Source organism: Phalacrocorax aristotelis, chromosome 12 (genome assembly GCF_949628215.1).
Source record: "Phalacrocorax aristotelis chromosome 12, bGulAri2.1, whole genome shotgun sequence".
Classification (NCBI taxonomy): Eukaryota; Metazoa; Chordata; class Aves; order Suliformes; family Phalacrocoracidae; genus Phalacrocorax; species Phalacrocorax aristotelis.
This window is the reverse complement of record NC_134287.1, coordinates 5,809,754-5,829,320: the sequence shown is the minus strand read 5'-3', so window position 1 is coordinate 5,829,320 and position 19,567 is coordinate 5,809,754. Positions and strand designations below refer to the sequence as shown.

Below are 19,567 nucleotides of genomic sequence, written 5' to 3'. Positions count from 1 at the left end.
TGGGCACTGCAGGCATACGTAGCAAGTAAGAAAGCTGCAGCTGCTATGAACCTGCAGACTAAGCAGTAGGAGTTCACAGGTGGACATGTTTGGCAGGAGGAGGAAAAAAAAAATTGAGATCAATGCAGGAAGTAATGATCATAACATATAAACTGATGGGAAATTATTGCATTTTACCTAATTTAGGAACAGGTTTGAGAGACTGTATTGGCACACAACAGATTTGCAGGGGGGATCCTTTTAACGTATATGAAAATAAACAGGAGAAAATGTATGGCTGCTCCTTGAAAATGGGTCAAAAGAAAACAAATGTGCGAAAAGGATTGGTATGACTTATGGAGCAGGTGAACAGGTGCATGGACAAAGAATAATTGGTTTTCATAGGGTGTAGGAAAATTATAAAGTAACAATGTGCTTTACATAAATGTCACATCAAAATACAAAAATATATGGAGTGAAACTTGAATGAATCATAGAATCATAGAATGCTTTGGGTTGGAAGGGACCTTTAGAGGTCATCTAGACCAACGTCCCTGCAGTGAGCAGGGACATCTTCAACTAGATCAGGTTGCTCAGAGCCCCGTCCAACCTGACCTTGAACATTTCCAGGGATGGGACATCCACAACTTCCCTGGGCAACTCATTCCAGTGCTTCATCACCCTCATTGTAAAAAATTTCTTCCTTATATCTAGCCTAAATCTACTCTTCTTTAGTTTAAAACCATTACCCCATGTCTTGTCACAACAGGCCTTGCTAAAAAGATTGTCCCCATCTTTCCTGTAGTCCCTCTTAAAGTAATGAAAGGCCGCAATAAGGTTTCACTGCAGCCTTCTCTTCTCCAGGCTGAACAACCCCAACTCTCTTAGCCTGCCGTTGTAGGAGAGGTGCTGCAGCCCTTGAGTCATTTTTGTGGTGTCCTCTGGACCTGCTCCAACAGCTCCATGTCCTTCTTGTGCTGAGGGCTCCAGAGCTGGACACAGCGCTGCAGGTGAGGTCTCACCAGAGCGGAGTAGAGGGGCAGAATCACCTCCCTCGACCTGCTGGCCACATTTCTTTTGATGCAGCCCAGGATACTGTTGGCTTTCTGGGCTGCAAGTGCATGTTGTTGGCTCATGTCCAGCTTTTCACCCACCAGTACCCCCAAGTCCTTCTCTGCAGGGCTGGCCTCAATCCCTTCATCCCCCAGCCTGTATTGACCAGGGTTTCTCTGACCCAGTTGCAGGACCGTGCACATGGCCTTGTTGACCTCATGAGGTTCTCACAGGCCCACCTCTCCAGCTTGTCGAGGTCTCTTTGGATGACATTCCATCCTTCTGGTGTGTCAACTGCACCGCTGAGCTCAGTGTCACCAGCAAACTTGCTGAAGGTGCACACAATCTCGCTATGTCATTGATGTAGACATTAAACAGCACTGGTACCAGTACAGAGGAGCACCACTTGTCACTAGTCTCCATCTGGACATTGAGTTGTTGACCACCACCCTCTGGAGGCAACCACCCAACCAATTCCTCATCCACCGAACAGTCCACCCATCAAATCTGTACTGCCCCAATTTAGAGACAAGGATGCTGTGGGGGACCATGTGGAAGGCTTTACAAAAGTCCAGACAGATGGCATCCATAGCTTTTCCCTTGTCTGCTGATGCAGTCACTCCATCATAGAAAGCCACTAGGTTAGTCAGGCAGGACTTGCCCTTGGTGAAGCCATGCTGGCTCTCTCGAATTACCTCCCCGTCCTCCATGTGCTTTAGCACAGCTTCTAGGAGGATCTGTTCCATGATCTTCCCAGGCACAGAGGTGAGGCTGACAGGTCGGTAGTTCCCCGGGTCCTCCTTTCTACTGTTTTTAAAGATGGGCACAATGTTTCCTTTCTTCTAGTCCCCAGGGACTTCACCTGACTGCCATGACTTTTTAAATATCAGGAGAGTGGCTTGGCAACTACATCAGCCAATTCCCTCAGGGCTCTGGGATGTGTCTCATCAGGTCCGACAGACTTGGGTATGTTCAGGTTCCTCAGGTGGTCCCGAATGTTATCTTCCCTTACAGCGGGAGGGTCTTTACCCCCCTGGTCCCCATCTTGTGATCCATTGTCTCGGGAGAGGTGAGGAGAGGGAGAATTATTTGTGTTTCAGTCCTGAATGCCTGCTACTAGGTAAATAACAGATCATTCTTTCTGTCTTTTGCAGAGTGTTTTGCTTGGACTGCAGTTTATCATAATTTCAGCAAGTACTCAGTGCATAAGACCCACCACCAATATTTTCTCTGCACTTGTTTTTATCAGGTAGGATAACCCCTATGGTGCTGTTCAAAACCAATTTTATTGCATGTTTGATAAGCAGTCTGCCTTGACTGCTATTAAAATAATGCACAAAATGTTTTTAAGGAACGTAAGAGGAAATATGGTGTTAGAATTGGAAACGTCACCTGAGGGCCATTTCAGTAATGCCCACAGCAGGGCAGGATGGCTGCTGATTCCTGGCTAGACAAATGTGGAAATATTATGAGGAATGTTTGCTGTACGTCCATGTCAACAGCATTGAACATGCAAGAAAAATATATCCACCCTCAGCCTGCTCCTTGCTGCTCTCTACCCCAGTTCCTTGCCATTCCTCCCCATCATGTGGCTGAATAGCAGGCACCCCATCATGAGAAAATGTGTGTGCACATGGGACAGGAGTAAACACGTGCCTCAGATCATGGGTCAGGGACCCAGGCAGATGCACCTGCAACACACAATGGCATATGATGGCATAAAGGAAGGTGTGTGTAGTTTTGGAGTACTTCAGTAAGAAGCTCTTGGCTTCCAGCTAAACCCACTGGTTTGGTTTTTTTCTTTTGTGTATTCTGCTACAGGAGGCATATTGAGCTCTCTAAAGGTAGTTACTACATCAGAGGCATGACAGGGAAGAGAAGAGGCGTTATCTGGGTCACTGAGTGTAGCACTGTGACAAAAACCATCTCTACCACTAAAAGCAGTCTGTGGTTTGCTCTGGCCACATTCTGCAACGCAGAGGCCTTGGGCTGACTCATATTGCTGGTGTTTGGTATTCCTGAAGTTGCAGCTTTAACACCAGCTCCTGCTCACCACAGAGCTCCCACCAAAGGCCAGGAGGGGGAACAGACAGGAAAGAAGCTCCTGGGACAAACCTTTCTGGAGGACTCAGGTGTAGATTGGACCCCCATGGATAAGAATAGTATGAGGTATTATGTACCAGTGTCTTGTTCATAGAACTGTAAAACGACAGTGGACATGTGAATGGTGTTAGTACATCCATTTGGACTATGCATGTGGTAGTGGGGGGAATGAAAGAACAAACCCATACAGGAACAGTTAACTATTCCAGGGAAAAGGAAACCACCCAGCAGAACACCCAGGTGAGCAGAAATCCCTACAGAAAGGTTTGGTATGAAGTATGCACCAAAATGGACACTTTGGGACATGGTTTAGGAGGCATGGTTGTGTTGGGTTGACAATTGGACTTGATGATCTTAGAGGTCTTTTCCAACCTTGATGATTCTATGATTCTATGACTAAAGGAAAACTTTTATCATACAATATTATGCAAATTCATGTATTTATGCCAGCTGATGCATCACTTACAGGAAAGCAAAATCTATTATTGTGTTTTCAACTTATCAGATGAAAGGTTATATACGTCAGCTAAATTTACATCCCTGCCTCGGATCATTAAATGATTAGTCAAAGGCTAATTTCTTAAGTTGTATTTCTCTGGGTCTGATCGAAGCCGGTAGCATGCACCGGGAAAGCTTCGCCCTCTTTCCCCTGAGCCAAGGGAACGACGGCTTCTGCCCAAGGAACCCGCCAGCCGGCAGGGACCGCCGGGCGTCACCCGGGTCCCCTTAAGGCCGGTTCTGCCCCGCAGGCTGCCCGCACCCGGCAGGGCCCGGCCCCGCAGGCGCCGCGCGCTGCACGCCGGGAGTCGTAGTTTCCGCGGGCCGAGCGGCCGAGCCGCAGCACCGGGCCTAAGCCGAGGGACGGCGCACTTCGGTGAGCGGGGGGAGAGCCGGGAGCTCGGAGAGCTCCCGGCCGCCCTCTTCCGCCATGCTGGCGGGGGAGAAGCGCCACCACACGGTGAACCAGCAAGAAAAGGCGTGTGCTTCGCGCCCCCGTGCCTCTCTTTTCTCCTCGGGGTGAGGGACGGGCGTGCTCAGCTGTGAGCCTCCCCCCCACGCACGCAGATGGTACGCCCCGCCGGAGGCCGGCGCCCCCCCCCGAGCCGGCTCGGCAGGCTCCATGGCCGGTCCTGCTCAGCCCGGGCGCTGCGTGCCTGCGCCCGCCCTCCTTCCTCTTAGAAGCGCTCTCACCATTGGCTGTGGCCGGGCGCTCTTGCCAATCAGGAAGCGGCTATCATGGAGGAAGGGAATAAATACAAGATGGCTGCTCATATAAAACCAGGCATTGGGCTTCGCCCCGGCGATGGGGGAATAGAGGCTTTAACCGGCGCTCCGAGGGCTGCGCACCACTCCCGCCCGCGCCGCTGCCGCCCCTCCGGGGGGAGCGACACTCTGACCGTCGCCGGCCACAGCCGCGCTCAGCCGCTCCCCGCGGATCGCCGGCGGGGCCGAGGCCGGGTGCGGCGCCCGAGAGGCCCGAGCTAGGCCCCGCGCCCTCCGCCCTGGGAGAGCGGCGCCGGCCTCCCCGCCTGCTGTCCCGCCGCTCGCCTCCCGCCAGGCCCAGCCCCGGGCGGCCATGGCCGTCTCCAGGTCGGTAGGAGCCGGGAAAGTGCGGGGGAAAGGAGGGCCGGCGGCGCCTGCCCGGAGGCCCCGGCCCTCCGTGTGGCCTGGCTCCGGGAGGTGCGGGGGGGAAGAGGGATGCCCAGTTTCCACCTTCTCCAGCCCCGGGGGCCTACGGAGGCCTTGGCGGCGTGGGCCGCCTCGGTGGGGGTCGAGGGAGGCTGCGTGCTCCGGCGCCGGGGTTTGCTTCCTGGCCCGGAGCGACTGCCGTGCCTGGCGCATGGGGAAGCCCCCTCCCTTCCCCGGGCCGCGGGGGCTCTGCCAAGGGGTGCCTCGGGCTTCCTCTTGAGTTCGACACCTTTTTGTTGGCCATCCTTTCCTCGCGTTAAACTGCTAGGGAACAGGGGATAATGATAGCCAGCTTTAAAAACTGGCAAGAAACCGTTTTGCCTTTCAGGGCCTTTAGTTTTAAAGTAACCGAAATAAAGCAGGCTTCCATGGAGAAAAGCGATTAGTGTGTTCTGGCTCTGCTTCAAGATGTTGGGTGGTATCTGCTTACACACATGTGCGCTGGGGTGTGCCAGCGTTTAAAGTATTCACAGATACAGAGGTATGTCTTAATAGAGCTGTTTTGTAAAAAAATGCTGAGCAGAAATTCCTGCCATCTTTTTTTTGTGCGTGTGTGAAATGGGCATGTTAAGCTTCCTAACAGGATAGTTGAAAGGAAACCATAAATCCAAATTAACCTTGTGATAGATTAGCCTCATATCACGTGTTGGTAGTATCTCTGCACTTCCGAAGTGCTATAAGAAAAGTAAATTCTATTTCTGAAGCTGTGCATGAGTAAGTTTACAATTCTATGTAGCAAAGTAAAGGTATGCAGGTTTATAATGGAAATCCATCCTTAATTGAAACTTACAGAAGTAATAAACCTTTTAAGACCTTTTGTAACAGGTGTTTTAGTTTGAGCTTTATAGTTTCTACAGAGTATCCCTTTATCTTATTCTACTCTTACTTTTTATCAATTTGTGAGGCATTTTGGGTTTTTTTCAAAAACTGTCCCTAAGAATTTGGCAGTAGTAAGGATTGCTGTTGCAAGGCTACTGTGCATATTAAAATACTACTGTGAACTGTCATGTAAAACAGTAGTGTTCTAACTATGTTAGGTCAGGGGCAGCCTGCTTAAGTAACTGTGCTAACATACATGTGATATGGGGGCCTAACTGAAATATCAAGGTACAGCCTTTCAGCTGTATGCTGAAGTGTCTGTTGTGAAGATTGGTTTCAAGTTCAGTTACCAATATTTCTGTAAAACCACAGGGCATTAGTGAAAAGCAGTAGTGCTCTATGCAAAGATTTAGTTAACACCTGTTGGTGGGGTAACTGACAAGAAGAAAGTTCTGTTCTGGGCAAGGCTTATCCTAAGCTTCAGTATGGAGCACTAAAAAAGTTGGTGTGTTAATGTCACATGTGTAACATTTTTTATCTTAAAGCTGCACTCTGAAGCAATTATCACAAGCTGAACAAAAGGTATAGAACTTTAATAAAGGTGCTGTAGTGCTATAATACATGTGAGTTGGTATAGAGTTGTTTCAATTCCACATGCAAATTAGGTAAAAGAATTACACATTTTGGAGCGCTATAACATCTTGGTTATTCCTGGCAAGCTCCAATGTTTCTGTAACTGTAAGATGTGATACTGTGTAAATTTGGTCTTGGCCTTATATGTGTTTTTAATAGATAGAGCAAAACCTGTCCTTATCCCTTTGAAGTTACACAGCAGCTCTTGGTAAAGGAACCTTCAGATACTAGACCATGGGAACACTGATAGAATGTCAGTGTTGCTTCTGCAAACAAAAGAAATCTTGTCTTCACGTTTTACTTCAGAACATTGAATTTCTAAGGTCCTTTCCTTTCAGACATATTACAGAAAACTATTTTGTACACTTGTATACCACTTAACTATGCTTCTATAAAGGGTGTAGTTTTAGCTTCTGTTACCAGCTCCATTTAACTGTAGAGATCTGCACCTTTCCTCTAGGTAGTTACAGTTACCTTTTACATTTTTCAAGTATTGATGTAATAATTCATTGTTGAATGATTCTAACTATAAGTGTGGAGAGTGAGGGAGAAGTTGATTCAAATTAATCTTTCTCCAAGGACCACAGTCTTTGCTGAGTGCATACCAAACATTGATACTAACAGAAGACTTCATTAATGTTAGTTCTGTATTGGAACCATATTCAAAAAAACAATTCCTGGAGGTTGGAGGAGGAGTATTTTTACATTCTCAAAAATGTAAACTATCAAGTGATGGTTTTCCCTGTGAAGTTTATTTTCTGCTGTTTAGCCAGCTGAAAACCTTTCTCAAAACCCTAGTCTGATCAGGAAGATCTAAATATAGGGAATGCTTTGAAATATCTCAGTTTGAGAATTTGCAGCTTTTCTATTAAAGTCATCTTAAAAAATAATTGTCAGTTACTTGTAAACTATTGAAAAAATTCTGGTATTCTGCATTATAAGTATACATGCATGTTTTACCAGGTTCTGCTGTTACATGGACTGAAAACCTACTTCTGTATAACGCTTCTGTGATGATACACTAGAAAATAGACCTAAAAGCAGAACAGTATATATATCATACCAAAAGATGTTGCAGAATAGTTGCTTTGTATATGCTCATCTCTTTGGTAGTTTTATGCTGAAAAGACTAATGAACCCCATCCTCCAGAAGGATGTACAGGTGGGTGGGGAGGTCAATGTTCTTTCTGTGAATGCACAAGCTAATTTTGTAGGCTCTATCTCTGGTCTTAAAAGTATATATCAAGTAGTACAATATTTGCATAGCTAATAAAAAATAAAAATAATTCTTGATAGTGGAACTGAGAAGGAAAAAAGGAAGTGAAAAGTTTTGCTTCAGCTTCATTCCTATGAAGTGTATGTTCCAAGTGAATAAATACAATGTCTCACAAGTGCTCTTTTGAGATACTTTAGAATAAAAAGTAATACTGCCAATTTATGGACAATGACAATGCTCCTAGATTACTCAGGTGATTGAGTTTCAGTAGATAATAGTGTTAATAGTCCCATTCAGTATCTAGTAAAAGGTTTTTTCCAGTTAGTGTGTTAAAAGGCACCTCATGTACCATCATGCCAACACCAAGGTTGTTCCTGTCTTTCTCATATTTTTGAGGGCCTTCACAGTATGAAGGAGAGCAAATATGCTTTTAAAATGTGATGAAATGCATGAAGCTGGTAAAGATACACCTATTAAAATCAACCTTTTAATTCTTAATGTATCTTAAGTTCACCCTGAAACACCTTCTTAAAGACAACCTCTTCAGGGTAATGTCAAGATTCTTCCTTAAGCAAGTATGGGAGAGCATAACAACTTGCTGCTGTTGCAAGCCATTCTTGATTTGGTCCATGTAAGTTTAATACTAGTTTCAAGACTTTTCATTGTTTTCATTTACTTGGATTTGTTTATAACTGGTAATATGTAGATTAGGAACCTAGTTTTAATTAAAAAAAAGTCAGAAGCCTATGACAGTAAAGCTCCTGGAAAATAAGCAGTCTCATTTGTTGCTCTTGGCTTTTGAAGTGTAGGGCTCAGACTTCCCAAGAAGAAATGGCTGTGCTGGCTGGCATCACTAGTTATGCAGTATTAAACTTGAAATGTTACATCATCGGGAGGTTGATGTTCTTGCAAGATACCAAAACTATCCAAAATCTCTTATGGGCCCTATGTATCTTTAAGAAATGTTCTTTTGGGGGTTATCACTACCCTTCTAAAGAAAGAATTCAGCTTCTAGCTTGTTCGGAAGCTATTACTTCATGGCTGCTCTTGCATGAATAGCAAGAGTTAAACTGAACAAGAAATATGTTTTCACTACTACTTAAAGGCATGGGCTTCTACCATCAGAACAGGTAGATGCTCTTACCAATGCAATTACAGGAGTTCTGACTCAAAAGGGGGGAAAAAATAGTGTAACTTGTCTCTTGTTGGTGGAGACAAACTCAAAGAACAGACTAGTGGACTGCCTTCCCTGTTGCTGTTTGTGGGAGTGAGTGCCCACACAGTCATGGGGAGGAGGGAAGCAGAAGTAGCATGTGCACTACTGCCCAAATGAGGTAGAGATGTAAAATTTCTCAGACACCTAGCAGACTGAAATGAAAGTTGAAACTCAGGATTGCACTCTGATAAGAATTCTAGCCTGCTCCAGCAGCTAGAACTGGACTTTTCACCAAGGTACCTCATATATCACCAGTTGATACACTTGTATGAGTATGGCTTTACAGCTGTTTTAATTTCCTATTCTTCCTTAGTTTTTGTAATGTAACTGCCGTATGTATTTGTTGCATTGTTGGATGTAGATACATATGTAATAGTTTACAAATAAAACTTGTATAGCCTAATGCTGTGGATCATATATGAAATAAATTATACTGATTTTAGCATTTGGTTGGCTTCTGTATGCAGTATATAATACTGTGGCCAGTGTGGTGATGGAGCTCTAGTTTCATTCCAGGTTTCCCTTCCACTGATCTGTAGGAAACAAATTATTTCTCTGTTGTCTACAGCCCCACCGTCATAACTATCTACTCCACATTATCCCAACTATGAGAAGTAAAATCACAATCCATTCTTCATGTGTATTATCACACTTTTGTTCTGAATTCTGTTAAGTGACTTTTCTCTTGCTTGCTGATTCTGTATTGGAAAGTTGTTTACTTGATTACTTAACAGTTTATATATGCTTTAGTAGGGGCTTGAGTTTTTTGAGCTGTGAAGCTGACCAACCTGGGATTTGACCAAATGGTGAAACATAACTCTAAACAAAGGATCATCAGGTCAACAGGAAAAACGAAGGCATCTCTATTAGAACTTAGGTTGAATTTCACAGTGAGTGTCAACCCCTCTCAAGTCTAAATTTGAATTTAGTGATGTGTTCTAGGTTTCTGGGCTATTTCTGTACTAAGAAATAGTGCCTGGGAGGAAGCTCTGGGGTGTTGAAATACTCTTAGGAGTTTACAGTATAAGTCGTATTCCCTTGCATTCTGATGGGTGCCAGCTATCAGTTTTCCAAAGTGCTCTAGACAGAGTGTGACATTAGTGTACTGTGGGCTATGCCACTAAGGGGTTTTTGTACAGTCCCACAATTTTAATGGGTTGGAGGATATGCTAGGATAGTTATAAGCTGTTCCGTACCAGTTGGCCTTTATTGTCAGAGACTGCTGCCTGGCCAATTAACCATACTGGTGCACACAGATCACACCTTGGCAGCAGTGATCAGTCCACTGTCCCTTTCAAGCCTCAGCTCATTGAAATTGACAAATTGAAATTTCTCTCATCTGAAGTCCTCTGGGGACCCAATTCAGTCAGAATGCTTATGCTGGGATGATCAGGATCCTTATACAATTCAGCTGTGTAACTTGTCTTTTGGAAACATTTTGGAGATGCTCCTGGTAACATCTGTTTTCTTGACCTGCTCATTAACTCTCCCGCTACTGGCTTTCTAATGCCCCTATAGCTGAAGAGCTCTCAAATCCACATCATCCAGTTTCCACTGGAGTGCCATAAGGTTCACTTTAAATATTTTGATAACTGTCCCTTCAAATGGAGATCAGCCTCCATATTTGGAGACATACCTTTAGGCAGCAAGGAACTGAAGATTAGCATGAAGAACAGAACAGGTCATTTGTTGCAACATTTGCCTACTGTGCCTGGGTGCAATCATGTCTTAGTTTAATGCTGAATATGCAAAGCTGATTGGAAAGCAGTGACTAGAACATGGGATCACCATGCTACCTGGTGAGTATCACTTAGTTGTGATGGCTTTTTTGAAAGTACTTATTCTCATGTTTGCCCTTTAATTTTTTTGTTATTTGTAGTCTTTGCTGCAGTAATGCGCTGGAAGAGCAAAGGGCTTATTACGTTTAGCAGCTGGGGGTCAGTAACGGTTTCTGTGTACTTCTATTCACAAAATGCCCTTTAGTTAACTAAACCTGTATGCATAATCATTCTGCATAATAGTGTTGTCTAGAGGGATGATGTTCCCCCTTATTAGAGCCAACCTTGCTATTCTGATGAAGAGCAATGCAAATGGAATTGTTTACTGTTAGAATTCTTCTTGCCTGCGATCTTTTTCTAAGAATTTTTTTAGGATTGTTAAATAAAATTGTTTGGTAGTAGTATAATGGTGGAAGAGTGTGGTTCAGTTTGGGATGGCTGTTCCAGTTGATATCCTGATCACACACCTACTGATTATTCTTGACTATCTCTCAGGTGGTTCTATTCTGAAAGTAAGAATTCAGGCTTTAGTCTTTTCAAAACTAGTGTGCTTTAATAATATGCTCTGGGTTTGATGACTTTGAATATTTACGTGGGGAGGATTCTCTTGCCTAATCTGGTGCCAGTTTAGATGGTATGTGTCCTTGCCGCTTCAGAACGACAAGATCTCCTGCATCCTATGTCTAACAAGTGATAGGACAAGAGGAAATGGCCTCAAGCTGCGTCAGGGGAAGTTTAGGTTGGATATTAGGAAAAACTTCACCAAAAGGGTTGTCAGGCATTGGAACAGGCTGCCCAGGGAGGTGGTGGAGTCTCCATCCCTGGAGGTATTCAAAAGAAGGGTAAATGTGGTGCTTGAGGATATGGTTTAGTGGTGGACTTGGCAGTGCTAGGTTAGTGGTTGGACTCGATGATCTTAAGGGTCTTTTCCAACCTTAATGATTCTGTGATTCTATGTCTGCTGACCCCGTATGCATGACTCATTCTGAAGTGTCTCAGATGCTACTATAGATGCCTGCTCTTAAGCACCTGAATTTATGATTTTGTCAAAAACATTTTTAATGAAGTCTGTGTCAGTGTAAAAGCTCATGTGGTTTTCTTTGAAGAAAAAATACTTAATTTGAATGTAATGCTGTTCATAAGAACTTAGAATTGCTGCTCCAAGTTCTGTCTTGCTGGTTCACTTCAGCAGCGATGAGAAAATCTCAAATTTCTCAAGTGAGGAAAAAGTTATCTAGCTCTTTCAACAACTTAGTGCTTTATGATGAGCTCATATAGCATGAGTTCACATAGAGGTGGTGTTTGGTTGCTGTCCGATGAGATGTAGTTGACTCAGGATTGGAAGGTGACAGAAGGATGATCTAAACCAGTAAAAGTGAAGGCCTTCGTATTTTTAAGCTCTGATTACAGCAGTTAACGTGCAGGAGAAGTAGTTTTAGCAATACATTTCATTTTTAGCGTTGGTTGGTATTTAGGTTTTTTTGTAACAATCCATAAATCTTCTCTGGTTTTCTTTTTTCTTCACGTGAGTAGTCCCTGTATTTTTCTTGTTTGCTTGTGTCTTCCATATTCTTAGGACAAGTTTCTGACAGCCTGCATTGAACTCTTCCATAAAATAATTAAAAAACTTATCTGCACGGTAGAGGATCCACACTGATTCAGACTTCTGTGCTACATTTGTGAATGATCTGAGCCACGCAGTGTTCTGCTGACAGCACTGTCTGGCATGAGAGGCAGGACCACATGCCATTAGAAAACTCTTGGTTCTCTTTGGCTTTAAGAACTAGTTTAGAGATTGTTAGTTCATTCTGAGAATAAAAACCTTATCAGAACTTAGGAAATTTCCTTCCATGCTGCAGGTCCTGAAAATTAATTTGTTTAGAATTTTTAGTATTTCTTCATTCTTAATGAAATAACAATGAAAACTTTAATTTAAAACTAGTGCTGCTGATCAGTGGCAGCTTTCTCAGTGCTACCCTTCAGACTAGGGCAGGAGAATTCAGGCTCTGCCATACTCTGCTGCAGCGACACCAAACCTTAAGAATCTTAATACCTTCAAAATATTAACTGTTTGGGAATTGTACATCAGGGAAGTCTGGGTGAGGGAAAGGAAGAATAATTAGCATGACCACAAGTACTGTTAGTCAGCTGTATCTACTAATCCTGTTTGCATTTATTTTGCTGGGGCTGAATGCTGAAATCTTCCTAAAGCGATGTGAGATGATAAAAAGATTTTTTTGTTTTACTTTGCATTTGTGTGTGATTTAAGCAATTACAATTTAAAATAACAAATTACAAACCAAGCATACTTCGGGTTTAAAAACTCCAACTGTAGTTGTACAAACTGTATTTTGTAGGTGGTACAGGTTCAAAAAGTTGTGGGTTTTAGGAGTTAATATCTACTGTTTTAACTAAGGCTGGAATTAAATGAGTTTTTTGAGGGTAGGCCGTCATAGTGGTTTCCTCCTGTTTTGACACATGAAGAGTTCTAGCTGAGGAAGTGGTCTAAGTTGCGCGTTCTGCTTGACTTTGGAGATGAAAAAAAAGATACTTTGGTAGTTAAAGGAATGGGTGGTGCTAAATGGCAAAGTTCTTGAGTATGGAACACTGAATTTTCACGGAGAGATGAAGACTGAAAGGGGTGAGTCCAAGAATGAGAGAACAAGCAAGTTAGAGCAAGCTATGGTTGTTCTGCAAGCTAGCATAGTTTGTACTGAATAATGCAGTGCTGCAAATCGGATTGGGTTATTACTGTCAAATGTACTACATTAAAAATACTGGTACGCAACTGTCTGGCATGTTCTTCCTGACTAGTCCACTATCAGTGATTTGAGAGAGATGGATCTATAAAGCTTTTGCCTTCCTCCTTGACTGTCTAATCACGCAAAATTGCTAGTTCAGATATGTTTGGGTTTTCATTTTTATGTCACTTTAAAACAATTTACTAACTAGTAAATCATAGCAATTGAAACTTCAGTTTTATCTACAGAAATTGAAATGGGCTCACCTATTTTAGTAGTAGGATGAGAATTACTTCAAACTGGCAAATATCAGAAGGGTGTCTAAAATACTAGAATGATTTTAAATACTTTCAGTTAGAATTTTTGTCTAATGAATAATTAACCTAGTGTTTCCAGTTGTTAGTGTTTGGGTTTTGGAACTATATTTGTGACATTACTGCCTTGGGTTTGTAGCATTGTGGTTTCTAATGCGTTGTGACACATTATAAGATATTCTCAGGAGTAAATGCAGTTTAAGCACATCAAAGAAAATACAAAACCCAGTGATCTTGGAAAGAGGGAGGTTTTTGTTTTTTAAATTATTGGAACTAATGTTAAAGGCAGTTTTGGTGAAAAGTAATTAGTAGCAACAGACTAACAGGCAAAATGTTTGTCCTTTCCTATATTTGCTCAAACCTAAGGTATGTGTTTATGAGAAAGGGAGTTGTTCAGGGTACCTGTAGCCTTATTTTCTTAGGCAGATCTAGGCGAGCTTCACTGCTGTGTAAATTCCAGCTTCATATTGTTGCAATATTTTCAGGAGTATTTTTATGATTAAGGCTAGAAGGGACAATTTGATTATACTATGTGGATAGATTATAGAGTCACATTCAGTAATAACCTGATACTGCCCAATAACTAATGGATGAACTAGGCACCCTGTAAAGAGAGTTCTAACTGTCCCACTTACAGTGGAGGGCATAATGAACATCTGTTACTTTCGTCATTGATTTGATTATCTAGGTAGTCTCTATTTTTACATGGCTTTTTTATGTAATGACTCTCTCATTCAGTAACTCTAAACAAGAAGTAAGCAGGCTATTCCGAAAATAGATGATTGGGGTCTCTTTAAATACAGAGTTACTGTGAAAACAGATCTGCTGGTTAAAAATTACTGTATTTCATGGGAAGGCCAGAGGTATCATATTATTTAAAAGCTGTAAATGCAGTGATGGGTTTGGTCTTACATATTCCAGACAGTTAAGGGGAATATATGTGAAAAGTAAAACTTGTGGTATCCTGGAAAAGCAGAGTTTAATATTACAGATCACAGGCTATGCACAAAAAGAGCAGTTGAGCCTTTTCCTTTCTCTGTTGGACAGAATTTGATGAAGATAACTTGCAACTGAACAGTATTTATTTTTCAAGATTGAAAGTGTTCAATTACAGAACAAAGGAGGGACAAATTTTTTCTTGTAACTGCAGATTTTTTAAACTAATGTTTCTAATAGTTTTTTATTTTTTTGCTTAGCAAATTAAATGAGCTTTTAGAACAGCTATGCTTACTGTTAGAAAAAAAAGTACATTTGTCACCCTGTCAATTGATAGTCTTCAGGCAACCATTTCTTCTGTTTGCGTTAGAGAAACTGAAACTTGGGGGAATATTAATAGAAATGGGCAGCTGAACTATGAATATCATAACATTTTTGGGTTTTGTCAATCATATTTAGGCTTGATCGTCTCTTTATTTTACTGGACACCGGTACAACTCCAGTAACAAGAAAAGCAGCTGCTCAGCAACTTGGGGAAGTAGTGAAACTGCATCCTCATGAACTGAATAATCTCTTATCTAAAGTAAGCATCTCTTCTTTTTTTTTTTTGAGCTTGGTTTCAATACTTTAATGGTGAGAATAAAACCAGTTTAAATGGGTGTGTGTTTTGTGGGAAGAAGAAAAGGCATAGTAGTCTTGTTCTCTGAAAATAGGAGACTGAAGAAAATTAGGAGACTGCTTCTGTTAAGTGTGCTGCCGTGTCAGCCTCTGAAATGGTTACATAAGTCAGGTTTCACTTTGCATTCAGTATTGATATTCAGTGTTTGCTGTAAGTGCAGATCTTTTAGAAAGAGAAGCTCTACTGCCTTATAAAAATTTCTGCTCCTGCTTTAAAAGATTGTAGCTGGTGTGATATGGCATTAAAAATATAAGAGGCTGTATGCCTTTAAAAGGGCTGGAAAATGGAAAGATTTCCATTAGTTTGAGACTTCAATCTGGCCAAGTCCAGTAAAAAACCCAAAAATAGTCTGTATCTGACAGCTGGAGATGGCTGAGTGACCTCAATTCTGCTCTCACTGAACAGGTGCCCCCACCACAATTGATGGTATCAACAGAGTGGCCAAGGAATCATGAATATCAAACCACTTTCAGAGAAAGAAATAGTTTTTCCAGACTTGAGACATAGTGGTAAATTAGTTTAGGAAAGCATATGTTGCATCAGGTGATCCATTTGTTCCTCCTCGTGGGTTAAATAATGTCAGTGTTTTCAGCTCTATTAATCTCTTTTGAACACTACCTTTTAAAAAGCAAGAAAACAAGTCTCAAGCTGTGTTCAGTACCTGGAGGGAAGTCAAGGTTGAGTTTGGCTGGTGGAACTGAATATATCTAATAAATCCTTAGTGTCTGGCTATGGCAAGAGTTCCGCTAAGCAGTGAGCAATATAGAGAAGGCTGCTCATGTTTCATTGGTTTGTTTTCTTGTCCTTTGTTTTTGTTTTGAGTGTTGTCTTAATCCGTAGCATTAAAAGTATGTATGTTATAATAGAGCATAACTACTGATGGATTTTCTGAAAGTATATTTTAAGCAAATATTTATTTATTAATCTCTCCGTACAGGTGTTAGTGTATTTAAGAAGTACAAATTGGGATACTCGTATTGCAGCTGGCCAGGCTGTTGAAGCAATAGTGAAAAATGTACCTGAGTGGAATCCAACTCCAAGATCAAAACAAGGTGCTGCTTAAATGAATTATGTAGAATTTATTATCTGATGCAAACTCACTGCGGTATGAGACTTTTCAAGGCAACTGTGTAATTCTTTTTTTATGAGCATAGACTTCTTATATGCATGAACTGTAGTAAACCTCATTGGCTTTAGATGTTCATATTCAATTACAAAAATGTGCCTGACCTTTGCTTCTAAGATTCCTGTGCTTGTGCTCTGTACCCTCACAAAAATTTACTTTTATAAATAAAAGGAATAATAACTAGTAAAATGGAAAAAGTTTTAACGAAGCAACTTTGTAATGATATTTTGCAGACACTTTCTTCTCTGTTCCCTTGCTCAAAGCACCTTTCTGAGGGAGGCAAAATGGCAGCTTGCGAAGTCTATTCTGTTTGTACTCACTTCGCATCTGAAATTGCCATGTTAGGGATGTTAGAGTTGCTTTTATTGTCAACTTACGACCCCATTGTCAGTGACTTTGTCTAAACCCCTTGGCACTGTCTATGTTCACAACCTTATGTGGCACAGTTTCCAGAAATTCACTAGCTGTTTAAAAAAAACCCACAAAACAACAACAAAACTGTATCTCTTGAGGTGATCTCATATCTGTTTCATTCAGTGGCTCCTGGTTCTTCTTATAGAGTCTTATAGAATCTTTAAGGTTGGAAAAGACCCTTAAGATCATCAAGTCCAACCGCTAACCTAGCACTGCCAAGTCCACCACTAAACCATATCCTCAAGCACCACATTTACCCTTCTTTTGAATACCTCCAGGGATGGAGACTCCACCACCTCCCTGGGCAGCCTGTTCCAATGCCTGACAACCCTTTTGGTGAAGTTTTTCCTAATATCCAACCTAAACTTCCCCTGACGCAGCTTGAGGCCATTTCCTCTTGTCCTGTCACTTGTTACTAGGGAGAAGAGACAAACCCCTGCCTCGCTACAACCTCCTTTCAGGTAGTTGTAGAGAGTGATAAGGTCTCCCCTCAGCCTCCTCTTCTCCAGACTAAACAACCCCAGCTCCTGCAGCCGTTCCTCATAAGACTTGTTCTCCAGACCCTTCACCAGCTTTGTTGCCCTTCTCTGGACACGCTCCAGCACCTCAATGTCCTTGTACTGAGGGGCTCAAAACTGAACACAGGATTCAAGGTGCAGCCTCACCAGTGCCGAGTACAGGGGCACTATCACCTCCCTGGTCCTGCTGGCCACGCTATTGCTGATACAAGCCAGGATGCCATTGGCCTTCTTGGCTGCCTGAGCACACTGCTGGCTCATGTTCAGGCAGCTGTCAATCAACACCCCCAGGTCCTTTTCTTCCATGCAGCTCTCCAGCCACTCCTCCCCAAGCCTGTGGCGTTGCACGGGGTTGTTGTGACCGAAGTGCAGGACCTGGCGCTTAGTAATAGGCACTTGCTTCTATAGGCACGTGCTATAGAATTTGACAAGCAAGTTCTGCATTTGTTTTATCTACTGCCTTTATGATTTTTCTGAACCCGTCATATTTGCTTTCCTCCAACAATTTTCTTCCCTCTGGATTGAAGAGTTGCAGTCTCTTCAGTCTTTTCTCACAAGACAGCTGCTTTGTCTTTTAGATAACTTTTTGTCCTTCACTGTGCTTTTTCTTACTCATGTCCTCCTTGAGATGCACAGGCTTGCACACAATACACCTACATCTTTAGAGTACTGATATTTATACATAGTGGCAAAATTATATACTTTGTTTTTCATTTTCCTTCTTGATGATGCCCAGTACTTAGCTGCCTGTTTTGGCTGTCACTGCCTGATAAGATTGTGAATACAGAAAACTCTCAGAAGTGCTTCCAAGATCTTTATTGAATGTTAACTGTCAGTTCTCAATTCAGTGTTTGTAGGCATGGTTCAGGTTATTAATTTTTGTACCGTATCTGCCTCTTTGCCCTTTAGTCTGAGAGTCCTCCTTCGCTTCCTTAGTGCCACTGTAACTTCTGGTTACCCAAAGGATCTTAGTGTCATCTACACACTTGGAAAAGAGTGTGCAGTGAAATCTCCTTCCCGTTGCTAAAGGCTGATAGAATAGGCTGCAACACTGATCCCTGAAGGACTCCAAAGATAACTTTTCTCTGTCTTTAACCAGCTTTCAGTCTGTAAAAGAATGTTTTCCTCCATTCTGTGGTAGCTTAGTTCCCTCAATTTTTTATATGAAACTTTGCCAAAAACATTTGAATCTATTATGTCCACTGGATCCCCTCTATCCACTTGTTGGAGCTCTTTAAGGACTTTGATAATCAGGTTAATGAGAGGGTTTTTTTCAGGAGCCCTTCTGACTTTCCCAGTAAACCATGATTATCCATATCCTTAACTTTATTTATAGACTCTATTACACTTATTTCCGTCTTACAAAGGATAGAAGTTAATTTCACTAGAAATTAACTGGTAATTCCAAGAATTACTTATAGCACTCCTTTTGTACATGGAAGTTGGGCAACCTGTCAGTCTTCGAGTACAGCAGCTGTTTCAAATGATGGGTTACATGCATTGTCCAGTTCTTGCATATCTGCCTATCAGATCTGAAATTGAAAAGGTAATTACATGTGTTTGAGAAAAAGGTACCATTTAACAGGGCTAACTGGCTAGGCAGACATTTGTTATTTCAATTAAATTGTTTGATGTAGTAGTTGTACACATGTTTTACAGTGGTCTGTTCCATTTAGGATCCTAGGATTGTTCTAAATCACTTCTCTTTTTGTATGTGTGTAATGAAATGTTAACTTTTCCTTCAGGTTTGAAGAAATGTAGGTGGTAGTTATTTTGTACAGTGTTTTGTGTGCACTTAGACTTATTCTAGTGTAAATGAACAAGCTTTCATAAGTGTGTGAGATGAAATACACCAAACTAAATGCTGTATTTCTTGTAGGCGACAATTGTATTTATACTGTTGGTTGTAATTCAGGATGTGTGTGCGCTGGATTATGTAGGAATGGCCAGTCTTTTTGGATACTAAGCTGCATGTGACTAGGAGCCACAAAAAAAACCTAATCTTTGAGTGTTGAGAGGAAGCAATACTTTAGAAGTGAATTAATGACCGGGAAATAAGACACCTTGTGAGGAACAGATCTCCTCTGTATCAGTATTGAACTGCACTGTATCTGCAGCTGGATTTGAGAAGAGCTGATAATTAGTCTTCAGCAGCTCTGGGTAGCTGACTTTTTCCCATACCTGTTAAGACTACTCTCCAGCTTCCATACCAGGGATGCTTGGCCGTTAGTCATATGATATAGTGTTGGCATGATACTTGTTTGAACTATTTGTGAGCCGTATGCAGTTCAAACTGCAAGCTGGTTGTATGTGTACAGAGAAGACCTAGCGGCATGACAGTGTCCAAGATTTT

General features: G+C 42.1%; 1 protein-coding gene across 1 annotated transcript in view; it reads left to right on the top strand.

Annotated features, from left to right (window-relative positions):
* Positions 1-4,371: 4,371 nt before the first annotated feature.
* BTAF1 (B-TFIID TATA-box binding protein associated factor 1) overlaps positions 4,372-19,567 on the top strand; it is a 49,186-nt gene continuing 33,990 nt past the window's right edge. The window contains exons 1-3 of the mRNA XM_075107717.1: positions 4,372-4,725; positions 14,937-15,060; positions 16,094-16,208. Coding sequence (XP_074963818.1) covers positions 4,712-4,725; positions 14,937-15,060; positions 16,094-16,208 — 253 coding nt within the window. The 5' untranslated portion in view covers positions 4,372-4,711. The remainder of the gene's footprint in view (positions 4,726-14,936; positions 15,061-16,093; positions 16,209-19,567) is intronic.